This window comes from Carcharhinus amblyrhynchos, chromosome 5, assembly GCF_965287045.1.
Source record: "Carcharhinus amblyrhynchos chromosome 5, sCarAmb.v2.hapA, whole genome shotgun sequence".
NCBI classification, from domain to species: Eukaryota; Metazoa; Chordata; class Chondrichthyes; order Carcharhiniformes; family Carcharhinidae; genus Carcharhinus; species Carcharhinus amblyrhynchos.
The window spans coordinates 82770172-82790979 of record NC_137328.1 but is presented as its reverse complement, the minus strand read 5'-3'; the positions used below and the strand labels follow the sequence as shown (position 1 = coordinate 82790979).

Sequence of the window (20808 nt, the reverse complement as noted above, 5' to 3'; positions counted from 1 at the left end):
TACTACCTTTGTGTTCATTTCTCTTGGCGAGTGCAATTATGTGCAAAATTAAATGTATTCTTGGCTAGTTTATTGTGCAGATTAATGAAAAGGATTTATCTTCACTCTTTGTTTTCAAATGTTTCAATTTTAAATCACCAGCATCACAGTTTGTATTATTCATGCATTTTCCCAGGATATTCCATTTTTTCTGTGAAACTAATAAAGAATGAGAAAATAAAATCCACAAGAGCATACAGTTGAAGAGAAAATCACCACCTGTAAGTTTCAAACCAAATCACACATCATCCTGCCTGGATTTGCATTGTTATCCCATCATTATTGTTGGGTCAACATGGGCGTCATGGTGGCACAGTAGTTAACATTGCTGCCTCACAGAGCCAGGGACCCAGGTTTGATTCTTGGCTTGGATCACTGTTTGTGTGGAATTTGCATGTTCTCCCCGTGTCTGTGTGGGTTTCCTCTGGGTGTTCTGGTTTCCTCCCGCAGTCCAAAAGATGTGCTGTTTAGGTGCATTGGTCATGCTAAATTCTCCTTCTTGAACAAGGTGCCGGAGTGTGGCATCTAGGGGATTTTCACAGTAGTTTCACTGCAGCGCTAATGTAAGCCTACTTATGATACTAATAAATAAACTTAAACTTAAACATCCTAGCATGCTCCATCTTGCACCATTTTAAGAGAATCACTCTCACACTGCACAGACTTCAGCGTGCTCCATCTATACGATGCACTACAGCAACTTGTCAAGGTTCGTTTGACAGCACCTTCCAAATCCCTAACCTCTATCGCTCAGAAGAACATGGGTAGCAGAAATATGGGAGCTCCACCACCTGTAACTTCCCCTCCATGCAATGCGCCATCCTGACTTGGAAATATATCATTTCCTTGTCTGTCAGGGGGGCAATTACCTAAGACCTAATTCCAAACAGCACTGTGGAGTGTACCTACGCCACATGAATTACAGCAGTTCAAGGTGGCTCATCACCACCCTCTCAAGAGCAATTAGTTTTGGACGACAAATGCCAGCAATTTACAGCAGTGCTCATATCCCAAGGATGAGCAATAAAGGTTCTCTTGGTGATGTCACCTACATCCTGAGAACTAATATTTTTTAAAAAAGCATCCTTGCTATTTACTTGCTTGGGATTCTATTGAAATTTATTGAACATTTTGTGGCTTATAGCAAGATCCTTTACTGTTCTTAGTATTTCCATGAGTGGTTAACTCTGACAGACATTTTCACCATTACTCTGTAGGGCACAGCTACTATCCTTCAGGAAGACACTCAGCTGAATTTGCCTGAGTTAGAGTCATTTTGCCACTTCCCTGACAACCAGAAAAGTTGACCAGAAAATATGAGATGCCCTTTTATGCTGCAGAAGCAGCACATTATTTCCTATTTCTAATGACCATAACATACAGGAGTAGAATTAGGCCATTCAGCCCATTGAGTCTGATCAGCCATTCAATCATAGCTGATAAGTTTCTCAACCCCATTCTCCTGTTTTTTTCCCCATGACCTTTGATTCCTCTGTCAATCAAAATCCTATCTATCTCTATAAGAGGTGAACTGATGAGTGAAGTTTTAATCACATGTGTCACTTTTGCCTATAACTTGCCCACAATATGTGGGGCACTAGGCAGCTCATGCCACTCCAAGCACATCTTGCTTATGCCAGCTGGAAATCTTAGGCTGGGTTACTGAGGGTCCAGAGTCTCTCTTAGAAGCCAAGCTAAAAAGACTCCAAATTTTGTCTTTCAGGCCCAGAACACTTCAGTGGCCTGGATTTCTAGGTGGATACCACATTGACAGTTGACACTCCTGATCTCTCTTAATGTACCAGCCAGCATTATTCTGTCACATCAAGATAATGGTACCTTGGCCTGGGGCATCATTCCTTCTCCAATCAAATCCTTTCTATATCACTGATCTTGTTGAAGCTAGGCTCCAAGAGAACTTTTTGGAAACTATCGTGAAAAATCAGAAATCACTTTGCAGAATCACAGAATTGTTACAGCACAGAGGGATACCATTTGGCCAGTCAGATCTGCACCAGCTCTCTGTAGGAGCAATTTACTTAGTGCTACACCCCTGAGTTCTCCCCATCCTAACCTAACTAATAGCTCTTCCAATCTACTTCTCATCATTATAATGGGATTACCCTGAAAGAGCAGCAGCATCTTTTGCCTTATGCAACATTTCCCTTCTGATGAGGAAGCTGTTTCCTTTGGTAAATGTTTCCATATCCTGATGACCCAGAACTTAATTTAAACACTGTTCTTGCAACAACATGTCTAATTGATAACATTCAGTTTTTATTGGGATAACTGGTCATGTCTTTGATCTTAACCCAAATTTCAAAACGTATAAATGTGATTAAGTTTTGGCAGCATTTACCCCCTTCCAAAGATTAAAATAACAAAGAATTGCAGATTTACTGTTTCTCTCTCTGAACAAATGGCCAATTTACTCAAAACATTAAATGTAAATATTGATCACTGTTTAATTAATAAAAGCCTGCTGTGTTTTTATTACATAACCATAAAATGAACATTAAAGGTAGTCGCAGCATTGTCATTTTAACTGTTGTTAGTGCAATAATCACAAAACATTGAGAATAGTCGTCATATTTACTATGAATTTTCCACTTGAATTCTTGCATTTTGTTAAGTTTCAAAAAGATTAAACAGATATTTCATTTGCTGTCACATCATTCAGCTACTTATTAACATTGTTCATTCTAGTTCATCAACACGTTGCAAGGAACAAATGCATTGACTGTTTCCTCTCTGTGTACTGAAGGCCAACAAAAGCAAGCTATGCAGACTATTTTATATTCATTCTCAGGATGTAGGCTTCACTGACGAGGCTGACATTCATTAGCAATTCGTAGTTACCCTGATGATAGCAATTTAATACAACTGAATGATTTGCTAGATCACTTCATAGGGCAGTTGAGAGTTAACCACTTTGGTACAGGTCTGGGGTCACACAGAGGTCAGAGCATGCAGAGAAGGATGACAGGTCTCCTATAATAAACTCTTCAGAACTATTTCCAACAATGAGTTTCACTTTTACTGATAGCTGCTTTTATTTAGTTCCAGGTTTTCCTTTAGCTGAATTCAAATTTTCAAATTGCCATGATTGAATTATTAGTTCAAATCTTTAAATTATGAGCCCAGAAACAATGCCACTAAAGTATTATAACCAATTCATTTCCCTGTTTTCACTTAAACTAGATTCAAGAGGTTTTCTACCCTAGCTCCATAGCATTAGTGCAGGTCACAGAGAATCTACACTCACCCATCTCCTGCTACACTTCTTGAAGCAACAATTGTGCCAGACAATCTTTAATGAGAAAAAATTTAACCTTCACCCCTTGACATTCAATGGCATTACCCTCACTGAATTCCTCACTATCAACATCCATTGATCAAAGATTGTACTGGATCAGCCATATAATTACTGTGGCTGTAAGAACAAGTTTTGTGTTGACCAGCTCACTTCCTGCTTCGCCACAATCTACACGGCACAAGTCAAGAGTGTAACGGAATGCCCTTCACTTGCCTGAGTGGGTGCAGCTCCAACAACCCTCGAACAGTTTGACACCATCCAGGACAAAGCAGCTCACTTGATTGGCGGCCCATCCACAAACATTCATTCCCCCGCCACCAATGCACAGCGGTAGCAGTGTTTACCATCTATAAGATGCACTGCAGGGATTCACCAAGATTCCTTAGACAGTACCTTCCAAACACATGACTATTATCATCCAGAAGGACAAGGGCAACAGACACATGGGAACACTACCACCTGGAGACCCCTTTCCAAACCAGCCACCATTCTGACTTGGAACTATATCACCGTTCCTTCATTGGCGCTGGGTCATAATCCTGGAACTCCAATATAGTTAATATTCTGTCACTCACAAATGACCCTAAATTAAATCCCAGTCATCAGATGTATCTTTTCTTAGCCAACAACCACTGGCTCCCTTACAGAATTTAAAACATCTTGTCCACATGTTCAAGTCACTTCATGGCTTTGTCATGCCTTACCTTTACAACTACCTCCAATAATTTAACCTTGAACATACCTTCAGTCCTCAAATTCTGGCATTTGCTGTATCCTCCTTTGTTCATTTCATCATTAATGGTAAAACATTCAGTTATTCAGTGTATTTTCTGGAACTCACTCTCAAATGCACCTTTTTTTTATTTCTCAAAATCTTGCACTAATCACTGTGCGACTGCGTTGCTACAGTAAGTATGTCTCTACAAAAGTCACTAGCTACAATCATCCTTTCTAAACTGGTGGTAATGCCCACCACCATGAGAGGATCTACACTGGTGGAGGGTAGATTGGACTGATAAAAGCAAATTACTGTGGGTGCTGGAATCTGAAACCAAAAGAGAAAATGCTGGAAAATCTCAGCAGGTCTGGCAGCATCTACTAGGAGAAAAAAGAGCTGACATTTTAAGTCCAGATGAACCTTTGTCAAAGCTAAAAGGCATAGAAAGTGGGAGATATTTATAGTGCAGGGTGAAGGCATGAAAGATGATAGCCTCAGAAACCAGGGGAAAAGACTGCTAACGGCTAGCCACAGAGAGAATAAAGAGTGTGAGTGGCCAAACGGCAGAGAAGTGGTAAGCTGTGACAGATGAAAATATTTGGAGGGGGGGGGTGGTGGGCGGCGGGGAGGGGACTGATGTTTCCTCAAGTTACATATCATTCCCTCAGGTCTCTTTTGATTCTGGAGCCATCATTAGACCATCATCCACTAGTGGACCTGTGGGAGAGACATGAGTGATACCAACAGCTATGGGTGGCATGGTGACGCAGTGGTTAGTATTGCTGTTTCACAGGGACCCAGGCTCGATTCCCTGCTTGGGTCACTGTCTGTGTGGAATCTGCATGTTCTCCCTGTGTCTGCATGGGTTTCCTCCCACTGTCCAAAGATATGCAGGTTAGGTTGATTGGCCATGGTAAATTGCCGCATAGTGACAGGGGGACTAGCAGGGTAACTACATGGTGTTAAGGGAATAGGCCTGTGTGGGATTGTGGTCGGTGCAGACTTGATGGGCTAAATGGCCTCCTTCTGCACTATTCTAGATTCTATTCTATTCTATTCTAACAGCTTATATTTCTATAGCACTTCTAACATTATACAACACCCCAAGATGCTTCACAATAGCATTTTAAAAGAAAATCTGCTTCCGAGCCATGTAAGAAGATATTAGATCAGATGACCAAAAGCTTGGGCAAAGAAGTAGTTTTTAAGGGGTGCCTCAAAGAAGAAAGCAAGGTCAAAGGGGGAGAAGTATTGGAAGAGAATTCCCAAACTAGAAACCTGGACAACTGAAGGCATGGTCATCAATAGTAACACAGTGGCACAAGGAGGTCAGAACTAATGAAGTGCAAATATCTCATAAAGTGTGGGGCTAGATAAGATCACAGAGACAGATAAGGGTGAGGTCATGGAGGGATTTGAAAACAAGGATGAACACTTTAAAATATTCCTTTGGTTTGCCGGGAGCCAATGTAGCTTTGTGAGTATGGATGTGATAAGAGAAGAGGACTCAGTGCAAGTGAAGACTTGGCAGCTTTGGATGCCTTAAGGTTTACTAAAGGTGGAATGTGAGAGACTAGCCATTGTTCATTGGAATAGTCCAGTCTTGAGTTTATGAAGGCATGATGCAGATGAGCCGAGGCATTCTTTAATGTCTGGTAATGTTACAGTGGTGGAAATATATAGTGATGCCACAAATGTAACTTCCGATAAGACGCCAAGGTTACAAACAGACTGCCTTAATCTCAGGCTCTCTCTTAGGGAGAGGGATGGAGTCAGTAGTTAGGAAATGGAGTTTGGAGGAAGAGCAAAATCAATGGCTTCAACAGGGGTAGATTTACAATGAAGCAAGTGATAGGGGGGAGGGGACGCAAAATGAATGAGTTTCAAAATATTCCTTCTTGTTAACCCCTGGAAAGGAATTCTCTCTTCCAGAACCAACCATGAAAGATCGGAAAAATAACTCGAGGTCTCTGAGTGTCAAATTAAACAAACATTCCAGTATGTCTGGTACAGCCACAACTGACTGACTACTCTAAAAAATACAGTGAAGCTATTCAGCCAATCACAGACTGACCCCCCCCCCGGTATTTGGTGCTGATAGGTTCAGTAGTGAGCACAGGGCTCCCACTAACTGTTAATCCTCTTCCGGATGCTATCCTTTTCAATATTTAATCAGGGAAAATTTCTGCTCATCCAGTACCAGATGTTGGACAATCAGCCCTAAGATTGGCAAAGGTACAGTGTAAGGGAGGTGCTGGTGAGGTAAAACTGGATGTCACCGGTGTACATGTGAAAACTAACACTGTGCATCCGGGTGTTGTTGCTGAAGGACAGCATGTAGATGAGAAATGCAGTCAGGGGTGGTGGGCCATGGCTGGGCAAGGATGGATCCTTAGGATTCCAGAGGTAATGGTGCAGGAGTAGGAAGAGAAACCATTGAAAGTGCTGCTCTGGCTATGACTAGGTCAATAAAAATGGAAGCAAGTGAGAGCAATCCCACACAGCTGGAGGACAGTGGAGCGGTATTAGAGCAGGGTGGTGTGGTCAATTTTGTCAAGGACTGGGCTAGGAGGGAAAGTTTACCTTTGGCATAATCATACAGCATGTCATCTGTGGCTTAGGTAAGAGCTGTGGCAGTAACCTGGTTGGCAGGATTCAAAACTAAAGGTCTGCAAAATGGATTTGGGAGACAATACACTCAAGGAATGATGTTAAAAAGTTTTGCTCTCAATCAGCCCCGTTTGCTGCCCCTAATCTGGTCCTTCCTGTATTCATCAAGGCTTGTCAGAATGTTTCATATTCACATCCATCACTTTACACACCCTCCATGGATTCTACACCTTCTCCATCTTCAACAACAGCCTTCCCTGCTTCTATCTACCCTAGCATCATCAGCTTCTCCTCCATCGGTATCATTACAGCAATAAAGGGCACACCACCTCCCATTCATCCCTGCTCTCTCTAGCATTATGAGTGCACTTCTCCTGCAATGACAGACATGCACAGTGTCACTCTTATCTCACAGTTGAGCTGAGCTCATCAATTTGTGTCACGTTCCATGTCCAGCACCATGCCATTCAGAAGGTTGCTGCAAGAAGCTATTCAGCCTTGTCAAGCTTCAGAAATCATCTCAGACTGAGCTCTGTGTGAGGCAACTCTGTGTCTCACTGTGGACTCCGGACCCTGCTCCTTGGTCATGCACCTGTCCTCACATCTCATGGGTGTCAGCTAAGGCATGTAGGACTACAAACTCACAATTGTGAATCCCACTGTTAACCAATACCATGGCCCCAGTAAATCAATAAACACAAACATTTAACCCTTAAATCAAATCACGTCTTTATTAGGAAAATGTACCAAAACTTTAAATACTTATGACTGCTACAAAATGGATTCTCTTGCACTGCATCACAAGTCAATGCTTCCATTCCCCTATAAATTTAGTATAATAAGTTTACAAAGAAAAATTTTAACTATTCATGTTTATCTAAGGGGCCTGTAGGGGTGTCTCTATCCATTCACTCTGGATAGACATGGAGGGGGCTCAGACTTCATTAAGCTATAGCTTGAGGCTCCTTTCTTCTTCTTCTGTTCTTCTCTTCTCTGATTCCCCTCTTCAGAAATGTAATACTTTTTTTTTCAGATTAGCTGCTACATACACAGCTCTGCATGTACACACTTACCATAGACATATCCAAATTAGTTTACTGCAGACTGCCTGAACTTAGGGCAGTGTCTGAGTTTTTTTAGCACTTAAAATCAACCTTTGAGCTCCATTTGATCAATTAGAATAAATTTATTCTCAAAAATGTGTTGTTAGCGCTTCTCCCTTGGAAACAACCATTGTCCAGTGCCCTGCTGAATCTATCACCCATGGTAAAACCAAAGCCATTTGTTGCAAGTAAACACAGCAGTCCACATACTCAGTCTGGAGTTAAAACTTTCCATCCTGAAGTTAGCCATATTTCCTATCATGCCATCGTAGTGTCCTTTCTTTACTTGGCTATTTTGAATTAAAGTATAGCCTGTTGGCTCCATCATTCACCTTGCCAGACCTTATAAGTTCACTGAACCACTTCTGGTGCTGTACCCACACATATACAAACACCATACGGCTGCAGACTTCCTCGGTCACTTCCACCCCTGTCTTTTATTTTCAATTTTCTGGCCTCCTCCTGTTGTCCATTGGGAATAGCACCTCTCACTGTTCTCTCATCTCATGCAAGGGCAACTCCAAGAAGGTATCACTGAATTGTGAAGCCATGTTTCCTCAGACTCCAACCATTTCTCCACCACCTCAGAGGTTTTGCATCCCTTCCAAAGCCCAATACGTGTTCAGCCTGTATGAAGACTGGATACTGGTCTTTAAAAATATCACCTTTCATCGATCTGCCACCACACCTTCTGTCCATCATTTGTGTCCCTGCCTGCTGGGGGCTACAGATGCATAGATCACTGAGTAATCCTTTCACCTGCTCATTCAGTCACATATACACGTATTACCCCAATGATGGGACTTACATACATTTGGTAAAACCCAAACCATTAACTCTGTTTCTCTCTCTACAGATGCTCTCAGACCTGCTGGATATTTCAAGCATGAAAATAGTATCTTATTAGCCTTAGTAATATAAGATTCATGAAACTATCACCTCAAGCACATGAATATTAATATTGTCCAGCCAAGATTACAAATGTCATTTAAAATACTTGCTTCTAGTTTATTAACCAATTATGAAATAATTCTTATTTGAATATATCAGTGGGCAATATTTACACTGAATTATTATGTACATGGGTTTGTGAATAATTCTCCAGAAACATTTTCCAAAATTTATATCTATCCAGAATAAAGTAAAACCATGAAAATGCAGACAAGATAAAGGCAAGTACAGTAATACTGTGGAACCACTTATTGCTATCTCTTTGATTGCCACTTTCCTCAGATTTTATCTATTCACTTTAACTTTTGATCTGTTACTGCCATCTTTTATTTTAAATTTTCAGCCACCATCACTTTTTGCACACAGGTTTCTTGCATAAACACATTTTGGCACTTTGGTTCCCTATTAACAAGATGAAAGTGGTTTGAACTGAGTTATTAAAAGATACGGGGTAGGATTCTCTGGCCGCGTTTTCTCAAATACAGGAGAATCCCACCCAAGGTCAATGGACCTTTGTCTGGTCCGCACCACCACCAGCCTCCCACCCCTCCCCGTCCGCTATGATTCCCACGGCAGGTGGACGGAAGAATTCCCACCAAAGACATTCAGCCATTGCTTTAAGGCCACACAAAACTCATGTAAAAAACATACAATGAAAGGAAAGGAAAGATAATTGCATGTAGACCACACAACTGCAGCAGCATGACTACCCCAACATTAACGTTTATTTCATAGTGTTTTGATATTCTGATTCAGTTCTCCTATATGTCAGATGTCTGTATTCTTTAAATGGGCAACTTAATCAAAACCACAAAACTCATTTTGTCATGTCATTTTGTGCTTATTTTACATAGTGGTTAGTTGATTATTTTTGGAAAAATATGTCTAATTCATGTAAAACCCTGTCTTTGTCAACGTACTGATAAATATATATATTTTACATCTATTCTGGCTAAAGCAAAAGTGGCATCAAAAGATCTTCTTTCTCCCACTGAGGACAAAAGTGTCTCAGAATATTATGTGACAAGCCTCACAAATTAAACAAAGGAGGCTTATTTTCATTATCCTACTACCTGCAAAACTTTTTTTACTTTGTTCTCAGAATTTGAACAATGCTAGCAAGGCCAGTACTTACTGTTTATACCTATTTGTGGGTCACAACCATCTTCTCAAAGCCAATTAGGGAGACACAATAAATGCTAGAGGTCACATATCTGCCTCTCAGCAAGAAGCTGTGTGTTTGCCTTCATCCCAGGATGACCAAGGAAGGTACGTTCATAAAGCAGTCGAATGAGTTGAGTGCCAACGTGCAAACCCTTCCAAACACACCCATGGCTAGTGGTAAGAGCAGAAGAGACTGCTCAGCCAAGCTTGATATGGAGTTATGCCCCTCAAGCCCCTGGCGATAGACTGCTCAGCTGTTCCAGGAAAAGCAAGTGACGAAAACAGGCAAAAGTCTGCCTTGGTGCTCCACTAGGATTGGGATGAGAACTGGAATGGGATAAATGCTGGCCTTGCTCATATCCTAGAAATGAAAAAAATACCCTCTGGAAAATAGTGCAAAATCCGTGATATGATCAATAAAAATTTCTCTGTATTCTTGATGCATGATACGTGCAATTGTAAAGGTCCCTGGTCTCCAGTATGTTAGCAAATCTAATGGCAGAAATGGGCTAATAAACAAAAAGGAAACAGTTTTATTTGAACAAAGCAGTAATCATTGTTTGCCCCGAATGAAAACTGTGCCTGTTTGAATGGTTGTTTGACTATTCTACAAGGAATATTAGAAGGCAACAACAAGATGCACAATGTTTGTGATCTTATTTACATAACTCAGCAGTGTTAAGAACATAAGAAATAGGAGCAGGAGTAGGCCATCTAGCCCTTCGAGCCTGCCCCCCCATTCAATAAGATCATGGCTGATCTGTCGTGGCTCAGTTCCACATTCCCGCCCTCTCCCCATAACCCTTAATCCCCTCTCTTATCAAAACCCATCAACCCGCGTCTTAAAAATATTTAGCGAGGTAGCCTCCACCACTTCAACGGGCAGAGAATTCCAGAGATTCACCACCCTTTGAGTGAAGAAGTTCCTCCTCAACTCCGTTCTGAACCGCACCCCCTTTATCTTGAGGCTGTGCCCCCTAGTCCTACTATCCTCTCTGAGCGGGAAGAGTCTCTCCACCTCTATCCTATCCATCCCATTCATCATCTTATACGTCTCAATGAGATCTCCCCTCATTCTTCTAAACTCTAACAAGTACAAGCCTAGTTTATTCAGCCTCTCCTCATAGCTCAGCCCCCTCAACTCCGGTATCAGCCTAGTAAACCTCCTCTGCACTCCCTCCAAGGCCAAAATATCCTTGCGTAAGTACGGCGCCCAAAACTGCACACAGTACTCCAGCTGCGGCCTCACCAATGCCCTATACATCCGCAGCAAGACCTCCCTACTTTTATATTCAATCCCCCTCGCTATGAAGGCCAGCATCCCATTAGCCTTCCTGACCACCTGCTGCACCTGCAAGCTGGGTTTTTGTGACTCATGCACAAGGACCCCGAGGTCCCTCTGCACCATCGCCTGCTGCAGTTTTTCGCCACGTAAGTAATAATCCTTCCTACCATTATTCCTACCAAAGTGGACCACCTCGCACTTGCCAACATTAAATTCCATTTGCCATTTCCTGGCCCATTCGCCCAGCCTATCTAGATCCTTCTGTAGACTCTCCACACCCTCCGCACAATTTGCCGTTCCACCAATCTTGGTGTCATCAGCAAATTTCGACACCCTACACTCGGTTCCCTCCTCCAGATCAGTGGTGTTCAGAAGTATTGGCTCTACATTATATTTTCCTGTTTTTTAAATTGTCATACACAATTCAACTGGACAAGCAGAAAGCAAATAGGAAACAATGGGATGTACAGTTCACTCGACAAGTAAGGAAGGAAGATGTAGCTTACAAGAGATCTCCTTCACTGACTCCGTCAGACCCTTCAGGCTGATGCCAGGAAGTATTTGCTTAGGTAAAAGTCAATGAAATCTGGAACTCTCTTTCCAAAGATCTATGAGGCCATGCCAATTGAAAAATTCAAAACTGTGATTGAGTGATGGTTATTGTTGTTAGAGTCAAAGCTGGCAGCGTGACTTAAGATAATTATCTCAGTGAAAGGCAGAAGAGGCTTAATGGGCAGAATAGCCTATTTCTGTTGTTAAGTATTCCTCATACCCCACATACAAGTTTAGATTGAACTAGTTTTAAATTTAATTTGAAAAAACTCACTCTTAATCTGCTGAAGCAGTCATACGGTGAGCTATCCTTGTCAATGATGTGTTGAATAAGCTTCAGAGTAATTATGAAGAATTTCCGAACAAATAACAATTTGAGATCACAAACTCAGCCAGTCACCTTTACGTGGCAGATGTTATATTTGGTTATAAATCCCAAAAGTTGGAAAGTTTCCATGCAGAAATCAACAAGTTATCTTTTATTAAATTGTTAAAGGTTCTTCAAAGTTTTTGTACAACCTCATTAGGGGTTGCTGAAGGGATTCATATTTTGTGATATTTGTATTGTAAATAATTTATGTTTTATAATATCATTACTCTTTTTTAAAAATGCAATGGCTGGAATTTTCCAGTTGCCAGTTGAGATGTTCTGGTCCTGCTGACAGTAACCTCTCGATGGCGAGGGGTGCATAGAACAGGAAACCCCATTGACAGCGATGGGATCTGCCAGGGAAAGTGCAATAAATGCTATTGTCAAAACTATTTCAAATAACCATAAGCACCAACCATAACATTCCACTATCTTCTCTCTCAGTTTGCTAAAGTATTAGGGATGTTGCATGTCCAATGCTGCTTTGATTTCATAATTGAATAAAGGACATTGATCACTGAGAGGGACACTCCTGAATCCATAATAAACATCTAGAAATCTAGAAACTGACTGAAAACAGGGATATTTCAGGACTGAGAACGCCTGATAGGTGCAATAATATTCTTGTGGTTTGGTTGGCTTTTTTTTTCAATTTTTTCTAGAAACTAAGTGGAATCACCTCTCAATCAATGGTTTGATTATTTTATCTCATATCTCACAAATTCCTAAACGTGACATTCAAGATACTTAATAAAAACAATGCAAATTGAATTATGCACTCATTAAGGTGTTGAAATTTGATACATTTTTCCACTCTTAGTCTCCAGAGTCAGTATCAAACATTCAAGGGCAAATACCGTAGCGATGGAAATTGAGTCTAGCTCTTCTGCTTTGGTCCAGAATGTCTCTGAATCTCAACTTCAAATGTCTCCCTTCCACTACTGCTGCAGTGAAGCATTTCAATTGCCATTGCATTTTATATCTGCTTTAGATTAGATAGCTTGGATAATTTCAGTTAATGTTACTTAATATGGAAATTTATGCTTGTTGCCCAAACTCAGTTATTGGGGACTGCATTTATCTATGAAGGAAAAGAGGAGAATAAAAAAACTTTTATCCCAATGGTTTAGGTTGAATTTGACCCCAACTTCCAGAAATGTAAGGATGAAGTTTATTAAACCACTACCCAACAAATTTTACCTTTAACAGTCAAAATACTTGTTTTATAAATAGAAATCCACACGTTGGCAGGTAAAAATGATTTTTATCTGATGTGCAAATGACTTGAAACCCAATAATAACTCCATTACTTTTGAGTTACAGAATTATTTATGAATGTTATAAAAAGTCACTTAATCATTGATATGTGGGATTCTCTAACTAATGTATTCCACACTCATGCCATTTTTATTTTTAAAAGTGAATGACTATTGGCTCCATTTTCTTTTCTTTGGTGAATTATTCCTTAGTTTCCACTCATTCCCAAAGGTAGCTGGTGGCCTCAATCAGTTAGGATGATAAGGGTCAGTCAATGTGTTAACATTCCTTCTGGTTAGCCCCTGGGTTCAGTGAAGGGGAAGGTTTTGCCTTCACTGAGATTCAATACTTCATGATAACGAGGTACTCTTTTTGTTGAGTGAATGGTTGAATATAAATTAATTCTACCAACAATAGTAAATGAGAACAACAAATTGCTCAGGGACTTGGATCTATGACTATTTGGTTAATGTTGTAAACAACAATAATCGTAGCCGAGGCAAAATAAGCTTGCTTTTATGATAAAATATTTTGTGTAAAATTGCGTTCGATTGTCAAGCATTCCACATCATCAAACAATGAATCAATTAAGCACCATTGCAATTTTGGGAAACTAGTGCTAAATTATTTGTCCTTTTCATTAACAAAATAAATCCTTCATTAACAAAAAACCCTATGAAATTTGCTGCAAAATATTGTCTGTAAACAATTAACTGATGACATCCCAATGACAGGTTGGATTCTGCTAGACTATATTTTACTGGTATCATACTTCAAATCTCTGTGTGTGGTCTCAGGTCCACAGCCTGCATATTAGAATCATGAAGCAAAATCTACCATACATAATCACATGGTACTTGACAGATATTGCAAAAATTATAGACCAACTATAAATAAATAATGAAAATATAGTTTAAATGTTTTGTTGAGATTATTTCTTGTCAAATTCATTTACGGTACTCCTTTACATAGAATCACGGAAATACATAGACAACTCAATACTCTATTTAACGTAAACTTGCCAACATCCTAAAAATTATTGGCTCTCTGCCAATATCTCTAATAAAGCTTGCAGCAATCCATCACTTCTATGTTTATAAGGTTTGGTGTCATAAAGCTGGTCACTGTATTCACTGAATTCGATGTCCTCCAAGTCTTTCAACTTAGATTGTTTGTTTAATTTTCCAATGGCTTGATAGAATTTCTGAATAGGTACTTTCATATCCTCATGGGATCTACTGTTATGGAATAAGTTGGGCGCTTTACTATCTTGATTTTGTTGGTCAAGTGTTTTTTGAGCAGGATGCAAGGCTACTCTTTCTTGTGTGTTGTCCAGGTTCACATTTTCTTTGCTGGTGTTCACTTTTGCGTATGGCTTTGTTGGCACAACATTCCTGAAAATGTCACCCTGTAACAGCAACATGAACAATGTAAAATAATTCCTCTCGCTTCCTTTGATCAAATTGTATAACAATAGGCAGAATCATTTGTTTAGTACACAGAAACTTACAGGAGCATATTCTTCAAATAGTTTCACTGCATGTTTAACATCCCCTTGTTCTGGTGAGTACAGCTTCCATTTAGCACCCCTTAATATTGCATGAGAGTGCCAACTTAAATAATACCTTCAAGTCCTGCTATATATCTTGAGCACACATTTGATTCTCAGGGGCTTCTACTAATCAGCTAAACTGAGATATAACAAGCAACTACTGTTCATTCAAGATTAATTTTAATCTTGCTCCACAGTCCAAAGATGGAAAGTCATGGGCTACGTGTACAAAAATTACTTATATGAAATCCAGCCGGAGTTAAGTGTCACAAACTGAAGCAAATTCATAAAATAATTCTGAAAGATTGTTTAAAAAGTCTAGTGTAAATCTATTGTATTCAGTCACAATACAGTAGTTATAAATTGCTACATGATTATTGTGGACAGAGAAAGAATGATTACAACAATGATTTTAACAACAATAATGGCATTGTTGGCTTGAAAGAACAATTGTAACTAAGAGTTAAGCATGCTGGGATTTTGGTCAACTAATAACTAAAAACAGATGCAAGTCATAAAGTTGTTGTTTCTGTGGTCTGGTTTGTGAACTATGGCCTGACACTTCCTGTGTTGATCATGTATGGGAGAATGTTTGGATAACACTGACTCTTTGGTGCCAAGTTTTCCTGCCATGTTCATATATGGGTTAAGGCAGTGTGACCAACATAACATTTGAACTAAGCATTATGGAGTTTTTTGTGAGTAACTCCATTGGCCTGACCGGGCAATGTAATCAGTTTCCGGTTACACCATTGACTGAGTGTTGCTGAACTTTCTGGAAAGTTAGGACAGATGAGGATAAAGACACTTTGTCTCTAGCAATAACTCAGAGATCAATCATCGCAAGAGTGCTCTGAAAAACATTTTCAGCGAAAGTTTCTATGTCAGGAATAGACCTAGCCATTTCATTCTAAACTGGCTAGTATCTGTTTTCCATTAAAGAATTAGAAGATCTGTCTTCAGTTCAAGAATTAGGATATATATTTTCAGCTAAAGAACGAGAGTATCTGTTTCCAGTTAAATAGTTTAGTTCAATTAGGACTTAAAGTTCAGTAACAGAGTTAAAGTGTTTCAATTGTTGTAAGTTTGAGTTTGGTACCTAAAGTGTTAAATAAAGGGGAGATTGTTAAGAGAATTTGAATTGGTTCTTGTTGTTGGTTTGTCACATTAAACTGGAATGCTTGAAAAGAGTTTAAATTAATAGTTAAATAACATTATGTACTGTACAAGATACTGACTGGATGGACAACTATCATTAATTCTTAGTGAATGAATCAGGGTCAAATGATTCTGCTACTGATATTTCCCTTTAGGGGGCGGCACAGTAGCACAGTGGTTAGCACTCACACCACCAGGGTTCAATTCCAGCCTTGGGTGACTGTCTGTGTGGGGTTTGCACATTCTCCCTGTGTCTACATGTATTTCCTCTAGGTACTCCAGTTTCCTCCCACAGTCCAAAGATGTGCAGGTTAGGTGGATTGGCCATGATAAATTGCTCCTTAGTGTCAGGGGGATTAGCAGGGTTAATGTATGGGGTTATGAGGATAGAACCTGCTTGGAATTAATTGATTCTATGATTAATTATCAGCTGTACTTAAATCACATGGGCAGAATCTTATTAAATCATCGGGGGTCTCTTGTTGGAGAGTGTCTTTGATCAAAAGCCTTCCTGACCCAAAGTGACAAGTTGGCCTCATCATTTCAGTTTTTTTTAAATTTGTTCATGGGATGTGAGGATCACTGACTGGGCCAACAATTATCGTCAATCCTTTGGGGCATTTAAGAGTCAACAACATTGCTGTGGGTCTGGAGTCATGTGTAGGCCGGACCAGGTAAGGACGGCAGATTTCCTTACCTAAAGGTCATTAGTGAACCAGATGGGTTTTTATGACAATTGACAATGGCTTTATGGACTTGAATAATCCAGATTTTTATCAAATTCAAATTTCACCATCTGCTGTGGTGAGATTTGAACTTGTTTCCCTAAGCATTATCCTGGGTCTTTGGATTACTAGTCCAACGACAATACCACTATGCCACTGCCTCCCCATTTGCCACTGGATTAACACCAGTGGTGGTGGGATAAGACCCTCAAATGAATTGGCCACCTAAGGGCTGCAGCAAGTGGTGTGGGGGGAGGGTCAACCATGGGCCTTCCTGCCTATAATTAAATTCTGGTGGAAGCGAACAGCAGGGTTCCAGTATGCCAATATTCTACCTAATTACATGCCCTTCCCACTTCTAAGCTCACCAGCAGTGAAAGCGAAAGATTCCTTCTTATAGCTGTAGTATAAGTACATGACATAAGGAAAACCAGAGCCTATATTCTGTGTTTAATTAGTTTACAATTGCAGTAACATATGTGGCAAAGGTATTCTAGGCCAGTATATTTTTAATCCTCAGATTGCTAGGACTTCACTGTATCATTATGACTTTAACATTAATGGTTAAAATGGTTTGATCTAATGTATTAATGGAATCTCAGTGCTTACTTCTATTCAATGGGACTCCACGTGCTTCTGCTGTTCCTGGGCCTGGCTACTGTGACTAAATGCATTAGAGATGGTTCGGAGGAGCTTTACTAGATTGATACCTAGAATGAGCAGGTTGTCTTATGAGGATAGGTTAGACAAATTAGGCTTGTTTCCACCGGAGTTTAGAAGAGTGAGGGGTGACTTGATTGAAATATATAAGATCTTGAACAGTATTGACAAGATGGACATGGACGTAGAAAGAATGTTTCCTCTTGTGAGTGAGTCCAGATCCAGGGAGCACTATTTTAAAATCAGAGATTGTCCTTTTAGGACAGAGATGAGGAGACTTCTTCTCTTTCAGAGGGTTTTGTGACCTTGAAACTCTCTGCCTTGGAAGGCGGTACAGGTGGGTCGATTGATATTTTTAGTTTGAAGAGGAAATGAACTCCCTGTCAGAAATTCTGGTAGTTTGAATGCTTATTTTTCCTCAAGTGACACTAAAATATTTAATAGAATCATGGAGATAGACCATTCGGTGCATCATGCCTGTGATAGCTCTTTGAAAGAGCTATTCCAGTTCTCTCAGCTCCCACACACTCATTCTTTTATCATCATATTTCAGTAGTTAAATTTTCGCATCTGTCATGATTTTGATGCAAGATCTTTACCTTTCAGAACCTTTCTTTTATAAAACCTTCCCTGCAAATGTGTTTAATCCATGAATAGTACTGTAGTAAACAGGCTCCTCTCAATCGTCAGTAAGAGCTATTTACCTCAATGAATTCCTCCATTGTTTCCACACCTCTCCTGTCATTCTGAACAGCATTGTAAGGAGTGTACACCCTAGGCTTCTGCATGTGCTCAGGTTTGGTGGAGGTACCATGTAAAATCAGCTTCCAGTCAATGATTTCCCCTTTGTTTTCCATTCTTCCAGACTTGGTAGATAAATGTGGAGATTTTTTTAAAAGAAACATTTCAGTTTAATAAAAAATACTCACACAGCCATCAATCCCTGAAATGTAAAATTCGATAACCAGTATTAGATTATCATTGATAGGTCTGTAGATTGAAGGATAAAGGTCCTGTTCAATCAAACAAGATCTTTTCATCATTCAGATCAGAATCATATTTAAGTAAGAGATGTGAAATTTCACTTAAAATTGAATTATGTTTCCTGGTCATGTCCCTATCCACCTCTCTCACCAACCATCCTGCCATTGCACTCAAGAAAATGTTAAATAAACAAGAATGGCAAAGAAACTGAGGTTTCATGAATATTCTGTTATTTTCTGAATATCTGATGAAGCTACCATTTGACAAGGCCAATAAAGTGCAGTACACTCATTTCATTGGGAAAGAATTTCCGTGAATGTTCTTTCATTCATTTGCTTTGAACAAAGAGTTGCGAGAACCCCAAGAAAATTGAGCAAGGGGCGGGCAATTAGTGCTGGCCTGTCCACTGCTGCTCACATCTCAAAAATGATTAAATAAAGGAATAAATGGTATGGGTTTGGTGAGAGGGAACATAATGAGATAATGTGAGACATAATGTCACAATTTCTGTTAACAAATTTTCTTTTTGATTTGACTTATTATGTCACATGTATTAGTATACAGTGAAAAGTGTTGTTTCTTGCACTCTATACAGACAAACATACCGCTCATAGGGAAAGAAAGGAGAGAGTGGAGAATGTTACAGTCATAGCTAGGGTGTAGAGAAAGATCAACTTAGTGCACGGCATTCAAAGAGTTTGTTGGCAGCAGGGAAAAAGATGGTCTTGAGTTGATTGGTACATGACCTCAGACTTAATCACTTAGTCTGAGATCACGTAGCCATTTTTAGACTTTACATGATCTCTTACATTTTGGTGACATGTTTGATCTTTGATATGTAATTTTTCTCTAATTGGGAACCTCACCCACTGGGACTACATGCTAAAAATCCAGGTATCTCTGCACACACACAATTCTCTGACCTTTCAAAAAATCACGTGCAATGTGTTCCACTTTATTTCTAATATACATTTTTTCACATTGTGAAATCGCAAAATTTTGGATTGCTCCTTTGATATCTGTTATTTATTGTGATATATTTAATTTAATAATTTCTTAATAGAAAATTCATAGAAGGATACTATATCCCTAGTAGTAACACTATTCCTATAGGGCTTTCAAAATTAATTTACAATAGATTATAGGGAAATTTCCAATATACATTCCCCAGTTAAAATATCAATGCATAAAAGATCTAAAATTGTCTAATATTACCAATCTCTTATTGAATAATCAACTAATAGATGCAACACCACTGAGACCTAATGTTGTACCTTCAATGATGGGTCAAGCACTTACGCGTTCTAAAATATTTCTTCATCTCTATTCTCTCTGAGCTCACTATACTTTTATCAATGTCCACAGAGCTGTTCTAACAAAAACTCATCATAGCAGCAATTGACCATTCTCACCACATCAGTAATGCTCAGCAACCATGTGCCCACTGGATCCTCTCCCCAAGTATGCACCGACATAAAGGCCCAGTTCTTAAAACCATTGGGTGAGGAGTCCCGTTCGCGTTCTGCCAAGAGCACAGTGTTGGTTCCTGCATTCAACAAAACAAACAGAATGGATTTACTGGGTAGGTTTGAGCCCCCATCGAGTGGGAATGGAGGTGGATGGGTCCTGAGGTCATCCAGTGTCAAGTTTCCTGATCCATTTCCCTGGCATTGCCATTTTGATCAATGTAAATTCAGCATTTGGCAAAGCCACCTGAGTCCCCCACTGCCCTGAGAGAGAGAGAGACACACACACAATTAGGCTCATTAAGAGCCTTGTTCAGTAATGGAGGCCAACTCCATTTTCCAGCTTTCCGACATGATGAAGAACAATTTGACAGCCTAAGGGAGGGTGGCCATAACAGACCAAGGTGTCTGTGCTCCAGGCAGGTCTACATGTCTTCTAGACCAGCCTGAATGGGGCTGCAGCTAAGAAGTAACTGACAGAGCACTTTCTTGTTGAAGCACTGTCTCAGTTGCTTACTTTTAAATATACTCAGATGCTTCTCTGAAGCTAGAAGGCCTCTGATTGCCCCCCCACACCCCCACCCCCATACCAGCCAGTGACTGCTTCCTCTACCTCCTCCACCCCAGATCCAGAATAATCCCAGCACCTGTTTTCTGAACCTAAGATGAACATTCAGCTCAGTTATAAAAATAAGGCAATAAGGAATGAACAGAAGATGATGTGAAATGGCAGGGATGCTGAACAGATATTAGAACAGAAGATACTCCAAGTACTCAGCCAATATCAGTGGAAGGAGAAGCAGAGTTGATAAACTGGATTTAATGTTCACAGTGGTAGGCTCGCCCACTGGCTGGACAGCTGGTGGCCCACAGCCATTCCCTGATGCTCTGGCATGGT

At 40.0% G+C, this 20808-nt stretch overlaps 1 protein-coding gene across 1 annotated transcript in view; it reads right to left on the bottom strand.

Annotated features, from left to right (window-relative positions):
• Positions 1–13407: 13407 nt before the first annotated feature.
• The window catches only part of pcsk1 (proprotein convertase subtilisin/kexin type 1), a 56040-nt gene continuing 48639 nt past the window's right edge, over positions 13408–20808 (bottom strand). Inside the window, exons 12-14 of the mRNA XM_080189710.1 lie at positions 19857–19990; positions 18165–18326; positions 13408–14773 (exon numbers count right to left, since the gene is read on the bottom strand). Of these exons, the coding sequence (XP_080045836.1) occupies positions 14402–14773; positions 18165–18326; positions 19857–19990 (668 nt within the window). The 3' untranslated portion in view covers positions 13408–14401. The remainder of the gene's footprint in view (positions 14774–18164; positions 18327–19856; positions 19991–20808) is intronic.